The following is a 16,434-nucleotide window of genomic DNA, read 5'->3' on the forward strand; positions in this document are numbered from 1 at the left end:
TCTGTTTATGGCCCTGGCTTGTGTATGCTCTTTCGTGCAGGGATTGTGCTTTGCCTCGGTCTATGAGGTGCCAAGCGCATTTCTGGGTACTTCAGCACAAGAACGGAGGAAAATACTCAAGCAATGCAAACACTGAACTGCAACACAGAGTGATCCTCTTCCCCAGCTTACTGTTATCCAAATAAACCTCCGGGAAGACACCATTTACGCATAAGGCATTGTGGATGAGCCAAGCACTAAACTAACGTGCAGGGCAATTATAAAAATCTACGCTGAATGCCAGACCTAGGGAACTTTAAACTACAAGCCAGAGTTACAGGACCCATGATCTGGAGTCTGTACTGCTTTCTGCATGATCTACAGTGGCGTTATTGAACTTCCTTAAGCCCAGGGCTGATAAATGAGAAGAGCAAAGACATGCACCCAAATACAAAGATGGCTAAAGGCACTAGCATGTGACTTGGGAAACCTGCATTCAATTTCCTGCTCCGCCAGAGGTTTCCTGCATGCTCTTGAGCACATCACTTATCTTCTCTCTGTATTGCAGTTCCCCAGGGGGTAAGAGCCCTGCCCTTCCTCGCTGGGGTGCGGTGAGAATACATACATTAAAAGAGTAAGAGTACTCAGATGGGGCCAGATAAATACCTCTGAAAGACATGACAATGGGATACTTTCCAAATTGGCCCCTGTACAGAGTGAGCGAGTGAGTGAGTGTATGTCTATGTGTGTGTGTGTGTGTCTCTCTCTCTCTCTCTACACTATGAAATTAGGTCAATTTTATAGAAGTCAATTTTTAGAAATTGATTTTATACAGTCGATTGCGTATGTCCACACTAAGCGCATTAAGTCGGCGGAGTGCATCCTCACTACCGTGGCTAGCATGGACTTACGGAGCGGTGCACTGTGGGTGCCTCAATGCATTAAGCTGTGCCCTATCAGTGCGGGAGGACTGCATGAGCTTGGAAATAATGGGTACAGCTTAATGCATGGAGGCATTCAGTGGCAGAGTCCAGGAAAGCGATAAGTAAGCGCGAAGAGCGGAGGCAGGACGCGATGCTGAGGCTAAAGGGGGAGCAAACGGACGTGATGAAGTGTCTGGTGGAGCTGCAGGAAAGCCAACAAGAGCACAGACTCCTGCTGCATCCACTGTATAACCGCCTGCCCTCCTCCCCATGTTCCATATCCGCTCACCCAGACGCCCAAGAATGCGGGGAGGGAGGCTCCAGGAACCCAGCCACTCCACTCCAGAGGATGACCCAAGGAACAGAAGGCTGTCATTCAAACAGTTTAATTTTTTAGTGTGGCTACAATAAGCAATGTGGCCTTGTCCTTCCCTCCTCCCCCACCCCACCTGGGCTACCTCGTCCATTATCTCTTTTTTTTTTTTTTAAATTAATAAAGAAAGAATGGTTTCAAAACAATAGTTACTTTATTTCGAAGTGGGGAGGGTGGTTGGCTTACAGGGAATTAAAATCAACGAAGGGGGCGGCTTTGCATCAAGGAGAAACACACCCAACTGTCACACCGAAGCCTGGCCAGTCATGAAACTGGTTTTCAAAGCCTCTCTGATGTGCAGTGCACCTTGCTGAGCTCTTCTAATCGCCCTGGTGTCTGGCTGCTCAAAATCGGACACCAGGCGATTTGCAACAACCTCCCACCCGGCCATAAACATCTCCCCCTGACTCTCTCAGATATTATGGAGCACACAGCAAGCAGCAATAACAATGGGAATGTTGGTTGCGCTGTCCGACCAGCAGCACCAGCGAGCTTTTAAACATCGAAAGGCACATTCTACCACCATTCTGCACTTGCTCAGCCTATAGTTGAACTGCTCCTTACTACTGTCCAGGCTTCATGAACGGATCCCCTGAGCTCGTCGCTGGGGAGCACGAGAGCAGAGTTGCAGGGGAAGTGATGGAGCCGTACACCATGTCCTGGAGGTTGCTAGGAGCCAGGCAGGGAAGACGTTCCTAGAACCCCCGGCCAAGCTACATGTCAGACGAGGACGGTTACCAGTCCTACTGCACTGTCTGCTGCCAGCAGCACCCAGGAGGACCAGTACGGATCCCCGGAGCTCGTTGCTGGGGAGCAAGAGAGCAGAGTTGCAGCGGAAGCAGTGGATGACGACTGTTAGCAGTCCTACTGCACCGTCTGCTGCGAAGGCAAGGACCTGCTACTGTGTAGCAATGCCAGCTGCTGCAGGTGCCCCTGTGTCGAATGCTTGGAGGTCTGGGTAGGGCAAGGTACCTCGGCCAAGGCAAAAGAGCAAGAGCCCTGGAGCTGTTACATGCGTCAACCACAGAAGTGCTATGGGGTGTTACAGCGCCGACCGGACTGGAACGTACGGCTGCAAGACTTCTTCACCAGCGACAAAGGACAGGAATATGATGCCCCTAAAATCTAAAAAGGCCCGCACATTTCCCAGAGTCACTACCCTTGATAACAGAACGTCAATGATTGCATTGGCTACTTGGATCACAGCAGCCCCCACAGTAGACTTGCCCACAACAGCAGTGTGACGGTGAGCTGAGCGGGCTCCATGCTTGCCGTGCTATGGCATCTGCACGGGTAACCCAGGAAAAAAGGCGCGAAATGATTGTCTGCCGTTGCTTTCACGGAGGAAGGGGCGACTGACGACGTGTACCCAAAACCACCCGCGACAATGTTTTTGCCCCATCAGGCATTGGGAGCTTAACCCAGAATTCCAATGGGCGGCGGGAACTGTGGGATAGCTACCCACAGTGCAACGCTCCGGAAGTCAATGCTAGCCACGGTAGTGAGGATGCACTCCGCCGACTTAACGCGTTTAGTGTGGACATACGCAATTGACTGTATAAAATCGATTTCTAAAAATTGACTTCTATAAAATCAACCTATTTTGTAGTGCAGACATACCCTGGGATAGCTCCCGGAGGCCAATACTGTCGATTTGCATCCGCACTACCCCAAATTCGACCCAGCAAAGTCGATTTTAGCGCTACTCCCCTCGCTGGGGAGGAGTACAGAGGTTGATTTTAAGAGCCCTTTAGGTCGACGGAACAGGGTTGGTTGTGTGGACGCATTCATTTTTAAATTGACCTAACGCGGCTAAATTCGACCTGACCCCGTAGTGTAGACCAGGCCTGTGTGTGTCCCCCTGGGGAAGAGAAGAAACAATGCTAATGGCCTGGAGACTTCCAGCAGGCGGGGCATAGAAAGTATGCTGGAAACACCGAGAAAGGTTTGACGGGTGTGTGGAGAGCGAGAGGCAGCAGTGTACTTCCTGCAGCCTGCATGCAAAGTGTCTGTTGTCACCTGGAGCTCAACAGGCACAGGGCTGGATATTTCCCACTGCATCATTTCCTTGCAGAAGTACAAGAGCTCTTCCCGCATGGGCGGGGGAGAAAAGAAAGTGCAGGGGGGGGGGGACTGGAGGAGGGAGCGTGGCAGTTGAGAAGAGAGAGCAAGGGGAACGGTGAAGTAAAGGAAGGAGAAGAAGAGGATGAAAGGAAGAGCAGAAATATCTTGGAATGTTTTTTAAGAATCTAAGGCAGGTGCCAAAGAGGGAAGAGACAGAGAACTGAGCAAGCCAGAGAAGATTGTCTGTGAAGACGACAGTGGCAAATACATTCAGGGGTGGTCTACATAATAAGTTGCTGCATGACAAGCCAGGGTGTGAAATGAATGTACAGCACGCCAGCTTGCCACACGCTAACTGGTTGCGTGGACGCTGCTATCACGCACTAAAAGTTCTGTAGTGCACTTTGCTGTACTCCCGTTTCAAACAACCTGATGCACATTTATGTTGTAGATCAGGGGCAGGCAAACATTTTGGCCTGAGGGCCGCTTCGGGTTTCGTAAATTGTATGGAGGGCTGGGTAGGGGAGGGGGTTGTGCCCCAGCCCCCACCTCCTATCTGCCTCCCTCCTGAGACTCCTGCCCTATCCAACCCGCCCTGTTCCCTGACAGCCCCTCTGGGACCCCTGCCCCATCCACACACTCCCATTCCCTGTCCCCTGACTGCCCCCAGAAGCCCTGCCCCTGACTGCCACCTGCTGCCCCATCCAACCCCCACTCCTTCCTGACTGCCCCCCGGGACTCCTGCCCCCATTCAACCCCCTGTTCCCCGCCCTCTGACCCCACCGCCCCCTATCCACACCCCCGCCCCCTGACCACCACCCCGAAATCCCCTGCCCTCTATCCAACCCCCCCGCTCCCTGCCCCCTTACTGCGCTGCCTGGAGCGCCGGTGGCTGGCGGCACTACAGCCATGCCACGTCGCCGCCACCACGCAGCACAGAGACTGGGTGAGGCTGGGCTCTGCAGCTGTGCTGCCCCAGGAGCTCACAGCCCCACCGCCCAGAGCATTTCGCCGGCAGCGGAGCAAGCTGAGGCTGCGGGAGAGGGGGAACAGCGGGGGAGGGGCTGGGGGCCGGGCAAGACGGTTCCACGGGCCGGATGTGGCCCACAGGCTGTAGTTTGCCCACCCCTGCTGTAGATTCACACCCTGGCGTGCCATATGTAAGTTGCTGTGTAGACAAGTCTTGAGAGAGAGAAAAAATAAACTAACAAAATGGAAGATAGGGAAGAAAATTCAGGAATAGGTATCTTTAAATTTCTGGTTTATACCTGCCCATTTCATTGCGTGTGCTGCTGCTGGAAGGTCATTACTCCTTCCAGGACAGTGCTTCTAGGACAGGCTAGTTTCATGCTCACCGTTGCGTCCATGTGACCTTGTTTGTATTTGAAGTCGGCCATTCAGTGTTCAGTTATGACCCAGTCCCTGGAGCAGTACATGGCAGGGACTAGCTCTTCTTCTGTGGCTGGCATTTGTTTCCTATCTATGGTCTGTCATGATCAATATGAACCCATCAGGGATTCACACGCTGCTTTGACATGACAGTTCAGCCAGTGGTGTTGGCAGCTGATTTATCAAAGTCTGAACTTGGTCACATCCCCGAATGCCCTAACCCAAGTAACCTGTGTCTGATTCACTTTTCTCCGCGGTGGAGAGCTGTATGCAGCAGTGTATTAGTGCAGAAGGATGGTATGTATACAATCTTTATGCATGCCTGAACAGATACTATCAGCTACCGTTCATTACCACCCTACTCAACGTGAGAGATCCTTGTTATGCTAAGCAGATAGCCCGTAACCAGAGCTACCTGGTGCATGTGTAGGGATTTCTCCTTACTGTAAATGCTGTTACTGCATTTAGCTAAATATTTCCCTTTCCTTATCTAGACCCTCCACCCTCACTGAAGCAACATCCACTGATCAGATGAATGTGTCATGTGCATCTCATGCTTGACAGGATGCTGCTCTCCTTGAGCGTGGTTTTAGCTGCATTTCCCTTTTCAGTGGCCATTAAGGTTTAGAGACAAATTTAATTGGGAGGCAGTGGGTAGGGCACTAGACTGGGAATCAGGAGACCTGGCTCTATTCTTGGCTGGTCCAAGTCATTTCCCCTTTCTGTGCTTCTGTCCCCCCTGCACTCCCCTTTGCCTGTCTTGTCTATTGAGATTGTCAGCTCTTCAGCACAAGGACCAGGGTGTATGAAAATGAAGGGGTTTTTTTTTTATTTAGATCAGATTTTTATTTAAATTAAATACAGGTTGATTATTAAAAATAAACATTTAAAATTAAATTTGAAATTGACAACCTATGTTAAGGCCTACACCTCTGTAATCTAATGACATCTTTTAAATTAAATGCAAAAAGAATATTGCACTACATGTTTGCTGCCAAGTGTTAAAGAAAGTCCAACCACTGTCCTGGTGGAAGTCACTGGCTCAGCAACTGGAACCAGAGTTGGTTGAAGTGCTAAACCAGTTTTTGACAGCAGTAGCCTCCTCTGCAAATGCAGAGAGAATATTTTCTTCATTTCAGTTTATTCAACTAGTTCAGTTCAATGACTAGTTCATTCAAAGTTAAGAAAAAGCAGGAAGGCTTGTTTTCCTCTTCCAGTCTATGAATAAAAACTAGGTGTGAAAGTGTGGTCTAGTAGTTCTAAAATCTTGAAGGATGTGGTGAGCACAGTTAGTTCAACACATTACCTACAGAGAATACTTTGTTGCAATAAATCAGTTAATTTTAAATGCAAAATGTGTTTTGGTAAACGTACATAGAAACTAGTATCCAGCATCGTTAATGTAGTTTTATTCAAGTAATTTTAAAAATTGCAAATGCTGGTTTTGGGCATTTTTAGTTGAATACCAATTTCAATCCCAATGCAGCTTGACACAAATCATGAGTAGAAAATCACTCATCTAGTAAATAAGAAAATTCACCATTTTCTAAGACAATAAAAATAAATGTGTCTAGATATACTGTATCCTCCTGGTTAGCAAAAAGAAGGATCAGATTTAGTGTCAGGGTTCTATTTAGTTGTAAATCAACATGTTTTAATGGTTACCAACCAATGAGAATCAACTGTTCCTTAGGAAAATAACTAGAAAGTACAAATGCAAAGCACAGCACAATGGGGCCCCAATCTCATTGGAAGTGTCTTGGCACTACTGATTGAACTAAATACCCATCAACCAACTAACTTTTCAGACTTAAGCTAGCATGAGACAGTAAACCAAGTATGCACCTTCAACAACCCTGCCTACCTACAGGGCGAGCTTCAAAGAGTTCACATTTATCTTTAATTTGAATAATTGTCTATGTCTAAAGAACCAACTAAGATAAGAGGATTTGTTATGCCTTTAAGGGCTGATCCTGCAGTGAGTTATGCCTAGGGATTCATAACTGGGTCTGGGGCTTAAAGCAGAGTTCATAAAAATGCAGGAAGAAAGTAATCAAATTCAAGAGCTCGTCTAGCACGTACCGGCTCCAAATGCAAAGAAGAAACTCTTGTCGGGGTACTCCTCCAGCAGGTCCTTCACCCTCTTTCCCATCCTCTCATTGCGTTTGTAGATGAGCTCCTGGCGGAAATAGCTGTCTATCTCTTGGGCGGTAATGCGCTCGTTGGGTGGCAGGGTGGCGTTAATGAAATTTGGGACCTAGGCAAGAAAGAAAAATCTTTGTGGGAAATGACTTTATTTCACTGGTGTATTCCAAGGAGACAAAGATTGTCAAGGTGAGGCATTGAGGAGCCTGGCATTCCCCCTTGCCCCCCACAAAAAGCACGTACAGCAGGACAAAAACCCCTCTCAGTGACTTTTTAATAATGCTCCATTTCTCCAAGTATGTGATTTTACAACCTGTGCAACTGAATTTGTTTTAGCTTGATACAAAGAAAACAGACTTTCTGGGTTTGTCAGATGGTAGCTCTTGAATCCTGCTTGTGCGGCTAGAGGAAATCCGTATTTGTCACTGGCTATCTTTAGCTTCATACCTTTTCCTTAACCCCACCGAAGCGTTACAAGATTAAGATCATAGGGACAGTGTCACATGAGCCATTTGCCTCCTGTCCTGCAAGTCGCTCTGGCTGGGGGAGAATAATAACCAAGCAACTAGAGTCGGTCAAAAAAATTCAAGATTTTTCCAAAAAAGGGACAATTTTTTCATTAAAAATGTTCCCATTTTTCAACCAGCTCCATGTGCATCATTTACAAGGTGGTCCCCAGTCCCCTCACACTAGCCCCAAATCCATCTGTGGTTGCCTGCTGCAACCCCCCCCCCAATCCTTTGCCATCCTTTGGGACCAAGGTGCACCAGTGCAACGGCAGGGAAACGATGAAACGAGACATACCCAGATAATGCACCTGCACGCTGCAGAGGACGTTGAAAAACCCCTGAGGTCACAGTCAGCCTGACCTGGGGGGGAAATTCCTTCCTGACCCCACCCCACATATGGTGATCAGTTTGACCCTGAGCATGCGAGCAAGAACCAGCCTGCCAAGCACCTGAGAGAGAGAATGCTCGGTGCCACCTCAGAGCCCCGGCCCGCCCCATCCAAGTCCCATCTCCAGCTGAGGCCATCCCTGATACTTCAGAGGAAGGAGATTAAAAAACAAAACCTCCGAGATTCAAGGGGGGCGGGGGGGGGGGAGTAAGTGCTGTAAGAGTGAGGAGTTCCAGGAGGAAGACAGTGTCTTGCTCTTTCCTTCCCCTCGTTGGCTCCCACTTGGTCCCACAGAATTTGGCAGGTTTTGTTTTTTGTTTGTCATTTCTCCGCCAAAGGGGTGTGAGCACTTCCCAGATCATGTCCAACTCATTGGGAATTGCTGTTTTAACAGATTTAGACTATTAGGGCCGCAGGGAGGTCACTCTTTGACCTAGCTCACATAGAATCCGTCTCTGATGGCAAGCTTTATGTGGTGGAGAAAAAGGACTCTGATGTAGGTGAAGGGCAACTTGTCCCTCAGAAACATGTGGCATAGTATCAACAGGGCAGTTCTCGCCTTGGGACGGGAAGCAAGGTTAATCGTCTGTAGTAATCTTATAAAATAATCGTGTCTAATCTGTATGGTCATCTGTGAGATGGGGATAATGATGCTCACCTCCTTTGTAAAGCGCTTTGAGATCTGTGGAGGAAAAATGCTACATAAGAACTAGGTGTTATTTATTATTATCACTGCCAACAATTCACTCAGCTGCAAATGCACCTGGGGTGATGGTGAGGCGTGCACAACAACAAAGAGACAGTGACACGCACACAACGCTCAGTGCCAGGAGAGTGGCAGAATGGACTGAACGTGACAGTAGCTCCAGTCCCGCAGCGCCCCCCACTGAACGTGCTCCGCCACAGAGGGAAATGTCAGATCAGCAGGGCACCCGTCCCACCACCGAGCTCTCACTCAGCTCTGCTAGGCAGAACCTCACACTCAGATGTAATCAGAGGTCTAATGTCTGAGGTTATCTAGCCACAACCCTGACAAGGCCAAATGATTCCCTACAGGGCATTTTCTTGTTGTTTATAGTATCAGAGCACTGGGGCTTCCATCGTGCTGCTTGGGAGACTGTTCCCACAACGGACTCTACGTGGCTTCATACATTTTTCCTGATATTCACTCTAAACCCAATCTTTCTTTGTTTCATCCCAGTTCTCCTACGTAGGTCTTGTCTGCACTACAAGCTGTACAGCATTAACTCAATCCCTGGAAGGTGGAAGCAGGTATGTACACACCTACATATTATACCAATATAGCTCTTCCCATATGGGAAGTGGAACGGCTATACTGCTATAAAACACTTTTATACACCCATTCTAGTTGCATGCAGGATTGCACTGGGATAATTATTAACTAACAGATTACAGATTAACTAACAGTTACACCAATACAAAAACTGTACACAAATCAGGCCATCTACACCCTTCTGCCCTCCTATGTAATCCCTCCCCCCCTTATGCTTGCAACACTTCCTCTTAGACACCTCTTTGCTGCTGCAAGGCTCCCCCAAATAACTAGGCTACGAAAGAGCAGGGTTAAATGCAAAGCATGCCCCGTCCCGAGACAGGGCTCCGATACGAACACAACAGCGATAGGAATATATATAAAAACTGCACGTGCTACAGAAGTGCAAACAATCCAAGGAGCTCAAAGGACTTGACAAACATGGAGTAGCCAATCCATGGAGCCACCACTGTGAGGAGGTCACTGCCCTCCCCACTGCCAAGATGGGGGAAATACAGGCATTAAAATGCTTGTGATTTGTCCAGTGCTACGTAGGTGCCAAAGTGAGGCTCACACACACGTGTCACTATTAGCACAAAAAGCCTGTGCCTGCGCTCCACTGGGACTCAACTGACTCTTCCCTTATACAGCCTGATGCCAGAGGGGCCTTTAAAAAATAAAAGGGACCTCTCGGAGCTTTGGTGCTAAAATTAAACCGTCAGACATCCTGTTTGTCTCAAAGGAAAGGCCAGGGAAGACTCCGCTGTCTACAGGCAACAAGCCAGAGTACAGGACAGAGTATGTTCTGGTCCTGGCTGGAGAGAAAAGCAGCCTGTTAGCAATCTTTACCTACATTTGCGAAGGGGCCTATTTAAGGAAAGACAGTGTGAGCTAGCAGTTAGAGAAGCAGACTGAGAGCGAGAGGATCTTTGTCCTGTTCCTGACTGGCATAACCAGGATCAGCATCTGGCCCAGTGTAAACCAGCTGTAATTCGAATGACATTTCTCCGGATCTACAGCAGTGTTCTCACACGCAGAATCTGGTCCTCTGCCAACGACCTGCTGTGTCATCTTGGGCAAGTGCCACAGGGCCTGATTCTCCCAGGCGCTGAGAACCCACAAGTGCAAATCAAATCCAGGGGAGTCGGAAGTTGCTCAGCACCTTTGAAACGCAGGCCACGAATCTCTTGCTGCCTCATTCTCCCCATCTGTAGGATGGGGGGGATAATTCTGAACTCACCACCAGGAAAGATTATGGCCTGATTCTCCTCTCCACTGCACTGGTTCCACCGCCCCAGTGAGAGGGCAAGTGGACCCTGTGGTTCTAGGCTGAAGGGGGCAAAGTGTTAACAGATAAATAATTGCAACCTAGGGGAGGGAGAGCTCAGCAGAATACATGGCAGTGGAGCAGCAAAAGGGTGTTCAACCGGGGCAAAGCTTTGCAGCATAAAACAAACCACCCAAGTGACAAGTTAGCATGCTAAAATTAGCAGTGTGGACATTGCAACTTGGGCGAGAGCTCGGGCTGTCGCGCCCACCCGAGCCCCTGGGTCTGAGCTCGGTCAGCTAAACCAAGTCTCCGCCCGAGCCACAACATCCACACGGCTATCTGAAGCAGACTAGCTTGTGCGGGTCTGTCTCCCTGGGCTGGGAGGGTCACTCCCAGCTGCAGTGTAGACGTACCCTCTTAAGCCTGGTCTACACCAGGAGGTTTTGCCAGCATTGCTGTGTCAGTTAGGAGGGTGAAAGAAATCACACCCCTGACCAACACAGCTAAATCCCTACAATACGTGCAGTTATACCAGCAACAATGTCTATTTGCCAGTATAGCTAATTCTGTTTGGGGAAATGGTTTATGCTCTACTGCGTGCTTCTGCCACTATAAATTGCACCTCCACCGGGGGCGACGGGGGGGCGGAGAGGGGAGGAGGACAGATATACCTGTATATCCAGCCTGGCGAACCCTGTTAAGTGTACAGCCCCTCCTCAGCACACCTATGCTAGGGAAGCCAGCGTTAACCCCTTGCATGCTGGGAGCCCAGGTGTTGCTGCTGTACCCGGTCACACTAAGGGTACGTCTATACTTACCCGCTGGTTCAGCGGCAAGCAATCCTTCTTCTGGGATCGATTTATTGCGTCTTGTCTAAATGCAATAAATCGATCCCGGAAGTGCTCGCCGTCGACGCCGGTAATCCTGCTCCGCGAGAGGAGTAGGCGGAGTCGATGGGGGAGCCTGCCTGCCACGTGTGGACCCGCGGTAAGTACCTTTAAGTTCGAACTAAGATACTTCGACTTCAGCTACATTATTCACGTAGCTGAAGTTGCATATCTTAGTTCGAACTGGGGGGGGGGTTAGTGTGGACCAGCCCTTACACTAGTTTGTATGCTTGGATTGGCTGGACTCCTGAGCAAAGCTTTTAACTCTCTCATGTTGCAAGAAAAGAAAGGTTCAAACTAAGAGGAACGGAACCCCCCCCAAATCCAAATCAGGGACAGCCTGACAAGAAGGCAGGCACAATCATTTGAAACATTCCCTCCATTTCTCTCCCTTCCCGTTTCTATGACACCAAACAATACTCGGACCTTTTTGGAGTGGAGGCAGCGCTGTCCGTTGAAGGACGCTAGCAGAATCAGGGAATTCTCTGGCCGTCGGGGACAGGTGGGAAATACGAGGGGGGGGCGGCAAGACTCACTTGAGAAGTGTCATGGCTGAAGATGATGGAGTTGAGGTCCCCACAGTTGTAATGCTCGATAAGGTCCTCTGTCGTATAGGGGGTCTGGAGACTGCCTGCTCGGAGGCTCTCCTGCTGCAAGAGAGTCTGATTCAAAGCAAAGATCACCTGAGGGAGGGAGGAAGGAGGAAAAGACAAAAGTTCCTTTTAAGTGCTTAACTCACTTGTTGTGAAGATCAATATGAACAAGAACCTTCAACTCTACGCCCACTCCAAGTGTGGTAATCCACATACTTCACCCCCAACCCTTCCTGCAGAGCTACAGCTATTTACAGATCAGAAACGACAGGTACCCTGCCTTGTGGGGGGTGGAGCTATCCTGCCTCCCCTCCTGCTCACCCAAATACAGGAGGCTGTTGGGCTTAGGAGAGGATATGCACACTGTGGCATCTCTACACATCTCTGGGGGATGCAATAGGACGAGTGACTCAGTATCTGAAGGAGATCGGGGCCAGGGTAAGGACTAGCAGACTGAGGTGCAACCCATGGAGATAGAGCAGCAGGCAGCAAGCAGAAGGGCCAGCACTGCAGACTGAGGGACCGTTTGTTACCCAGGTATGCAACTTGGGAGGGTGGTGTCTTTCTAGATCCTGGGCTGCTCAAACAGCAGTTGAGGCCAAGAGCACCTGGTGAGAAGAGGACTACTGGGTCTTTTGGGTGCAGACCTCGCTGCCGTTACCATGCCTTTACCACCTCACGACTAGACCACATTCTCTCTGCTTCAGGCTTCCGCTTGGAGCCATTCAGAAGCAGGAGTAAGAAGTAGTATTCTGCACCAAGCAGGGCTTCACTTAAATCCCAATTCGGGAAAGCACTGAAGAATATGGCTTGAGCCCAACCCTGTTCACTGACTTTGATGGGACAGAAACACGTGCTTAGGAGTTGTCCTTAATACGGATGTTTTCCTGAATTAGGGCCGTAGAGAGCACGTAACGACAGTGCCTACAGTTTGCATTGGCTGCCTGATTGAGTTTCAGTTGGTGGTTTGGGGCTCTAGAAGCCCTAAATGGATTTGGCACCGGACAGACGCTCTATCTCAGCAGGACGGTGCTAACTGCTCTGAACACAGTGCATACACACTGGGTAAGATAAAACATTCCTCTCTTCTGGAGGTTTGCCTTTATTGTTAATATAACCAAGAAAAGGTTATCTTCAGCCTTACCTTGCTCCCAAGCTTGGTTGTTCCCTACGGTTCCCTGTACAAGATCTCTTTATCCCAGTCCCTAAATCCCTCTGCCTCAGAGACACTCAGCCCTTTACACGCCTCTGCTGTACCCAATAGGAATGACTTGAGCTGACATAAGAGCAAGTCAGCTAAAGACAAAAAGCCAGCGTCCTCAGAACCTACGACGCCCCTGTAACACCCTTCCCTTCTCTCCCGCATCAGGGCAGCTGCTATTAGCAGAGGTGCTCAAGCTGACAGGCCCCTGGTTTAAAGGGGTGGGGCCTTCTCCCACGAGGACAAATCAACTCTGGAACTGGTCCCCTTGCGGTGAGAGGGGCTAGATTTGCTAGCCTCCAGGACATTCTGCAAAGCTCATCCTCTCTGCCTTCGGAGCAGAAGGCGGGTTGAAGGATGTACCTGGCTAGATATGGAGAGAATTATTCCAGCCTGGGTGGCTTTGTGCCATGTGCTTTGTGGAATTTATTCTTGCTTGTTGTTTATTTCAGGTACTGCAAAAAGCATCTAGAGCTACTGGTGCTTTTCAACAACATGAACTAAAGATATAGATATTAATATTGGGCGTTTTTATCATTTTTATTCATTTTTTTCCAAATAAAACAAATGTACCAAAATACCAAATTCATCAGAATACAAAGTGAGTAAAGAGGATTAGAATAAATATTAATATTGTTAACATCAAATCTACGGGATGTGCGAGGTGGCGAAGTGTAACACCACTCAGAGAAAGAATTTGTCCAGCTCCTGACTTTGGCATGACCGTAATGTTATTCTGACCACTGCTGATCAGGCTGCCCAGTATCGTTTCACTATTTCCTTGTACTCCCTCGTCTCTGTATCCATCTGTTATCACTTGTCTTATACTTGGATTGTAAATTCTCTGGGGCTGGGACTGTCTTTTTGTTTTGTGTTTGTACAGCTCCCACCACACTGGGGTCCTGGTCGAGGACTAGGGTTCTGAGGCAGCATGATCATACAGATAATAATTTGAGTATTGTGGGATGAGTTTTGGTGTCTATGCATCCATGTATATAAACATATCCATGCATGCCACAGAGAGATTGTTTTTTTACAAATGTCCCTGCCCAGAGGAAATTTTTTATCCATGCCCAACTATGGCAGTATGTAAATAGTGATCTCTGAATGCTACTTGACAGCAGTCTGCCTTTCAGATGGAAGTGGGTACCAGCATTGGCCCATGCAGCACCATTACTCCCTTTTCGACAACTACCTTGGTTAAAATCCACACTACAAGAAGGATGTGGAAAAATTGGAAAGAATCCAGCAGAGGGCAACAAAAATGATTAGGGGGCTGGAGCACATGACTTATGAGGAGAGGCTGAGGGAACTGGAATTGTTTAGTCTGCAGAAGAGAAGAATGAGGGGGGATTTTATAGCTGCTTTCAACTACCTGAAAGGGGGTTCCAAAGAGGATGGAGCTCGGCTGTTCTCAGTGGTACCAGATGACAGAACAAGGAGCAATGGTCTCAAGTTGCAGTGGGATATTGCAGTCTAGGTTGGATATTAGGAAAAACTTTTTCACTAGGAGGGTGGTGAAGCACTGGAATGGGTTACCTAGGGAGGTGGTGGAATCTCCATCCTTAGAGGTTTTTAAGGTCAGACTTGACAAAGCCCTGACTGGGATGATTTAGCTGGGAATTGGCCCTGCTTTGAGCAGGGGGTTGGACTAGATGACCTCCTGAGGTCCCTTCTGTGACGGGTTGGATCACAGAAACCCCCTTGGGAGCTGCCACCCGATGTGCAAAGACTACCCCTGCTTCTGTTTTCCCTGCCAGCTCAGGACTCCAGCACCCTGTCTTGCTGAGCGAGACACTCCAGTCTGGCTCCAACACAGACCCAGGGTCTGAATCACTTCTCCCAATGCTGCAAGTTTACCCAAAAACAGCTCACAGGAGTGTGCTTGTCTTTAGCACTCAGATGCCCAACTCCCAATGGGGTCTAAACCCAGATAAATCCGTTTTACCCTGCATAAAGCTTATGCAGAGCAAACTCATAAGTTGTTCGCCCTCTATAACACAGATAGAGAGATATGCACAGTTGTTTGCTCCCCCAGGTATTAATACATACTCTGAGTAAATTACTAAATAAAAAGTGATTTTATTAAATACAGACAGTAGGATTTAAGTGGTTCCAAGTAGTAACAGACAGAACAAAGTAAGTCACAAGCAAAATAAAATAAAATGCGCAAATCTATGCCTAATCAAACTAAATACAGATAATCTCACCCTCAGAGATGCTTCAGTAAGTTTTTCTCAGACTGGACACCTTCCAGGCCTGGGCACAATTCTTTCCCCTGGTACAGCTCTTGTTCCAGCTTAGGTGTTAGCTAGGGGCTTCTCCATGATGGCTCCTCTCCCCTCTGTTCTCTTCCACCCCTTTATATATCTTTTGCATAAGGCGGGAACTCTTTGTCCCTCTGGGTTTTCACCCCCCCTCACTGGAAAAGCACCAGGTTAAAGATGGATTCCAGTTCAGGTGATATGATCACATGTCACTGCAAGACTTCATTACTCACTTGCCAGCACACACATATACAGGAAGACTCACAGGTAAACACAGTCATCTGCAGACAATGGTCCTTGTTAATGGGAGTCATCAAGATTCCAAACCATCATTAATGGCCCACACTTTACATAATTACAATAGGCCCTCAGAGTTATGTTTTATATTTCTAGTTTTAGATACAAGAGTGGTACATTTCTACAAATAGGATGATCACACTCAGTAGATTATGAGCTTTGTAATGATACCTTACAAGAGACCTTTTGCATGAAGCATATCCCAATTACATTACATTACATTCACTTATATTTTTATAAAACCATATAGACTGCACAACGTCACACCTTCCAACCTTGATATTCTATGATTCTATTAATAGAACCAGTGACCTCAGGTGGCCTTAATTCCTCCAAACTAGAGATCTCATAAGCACCATCAATGCCTCGCAGAAGACATTACTATTGTTTTTGTAAACTGTTGGACTGGTGACCTTTGATGGAAAATATAAAGGTTTCCCCAACCTGTGCTCAGAGGTCCATGGATGCATATACCAAATGTCAAGATTATAAGACATTGTGAACATGAGATTTAATCATAGAATATCAGGGTTGGAAGGGACCTTAGGAGGTCATGGTCAGTTTGTCCCTCCCCATTGTATATGCCTGCCTTCTGGTCAACGGAGGAGAGTGCAGAGGTTACAGAGATATGTTCACACAATGTGAAATGATGTTGCCTTCACTACAACCAAACCTGACCGCCTACCCACAAAGAACGTTTTACGCCAGTGTATTCGTCTATATAGACAAAATCGGTTTCAATCTCCTCAAGACACAAAAACAGCACTTAACGCCCACATTTTTCAGGTACTGCAGGAATTCTGTTTCTCACGCCAATAGCACCCCACTAAGAGCATGTCTACCTGGGGAAGTTCAACAAAGTTAAACCGGGTTAAC

General features: G+C 48.1%; 1 protein-coding gene across 1 annotated transcript in view; it reads right to left on the reverse strand.

Moving 5' to 3' along the window:
* The window catches only part of LOC113409454 (metalloprotease TIKI1-like), a 107,436-nt gene that overhangs the window by 28,262 nt on the left and 62,740 nt on the right, over positions 1-16,434 (reverse strand). The window contains exons 3-4 of the mRNA XM_026663377.2: positions 11,737-11,883; positions 6,811-6,985 (exon numbers count right to left, since the gene is read on the reverse strand). Coding sequence (XP_026519162.1) covers positions 6,811-6,985; positions 11,737-11,883 — 322 coding nt within the window. The remainder of the gene's footprint in view (positions 1-6,810; positions 6,986-11,736; positions 11,884-16,434) is intronic.

The sequence above is a fragment of the Terrapene carolina genome, unplaced genomic scaffold (assembly GCF_002925995.2).
Source record: "Terrapene carolina triunguis isolate 2854851 unplaced genomic scaffold, T_m_triunguis-2.0 Scaffold33392, whole genome shotgun sequence".
Lineage (NCBI taxonomy): Eukaryota > Metazoa > Chordata > Testudines > Emydidae > Terrapene > Terrapene triunguis.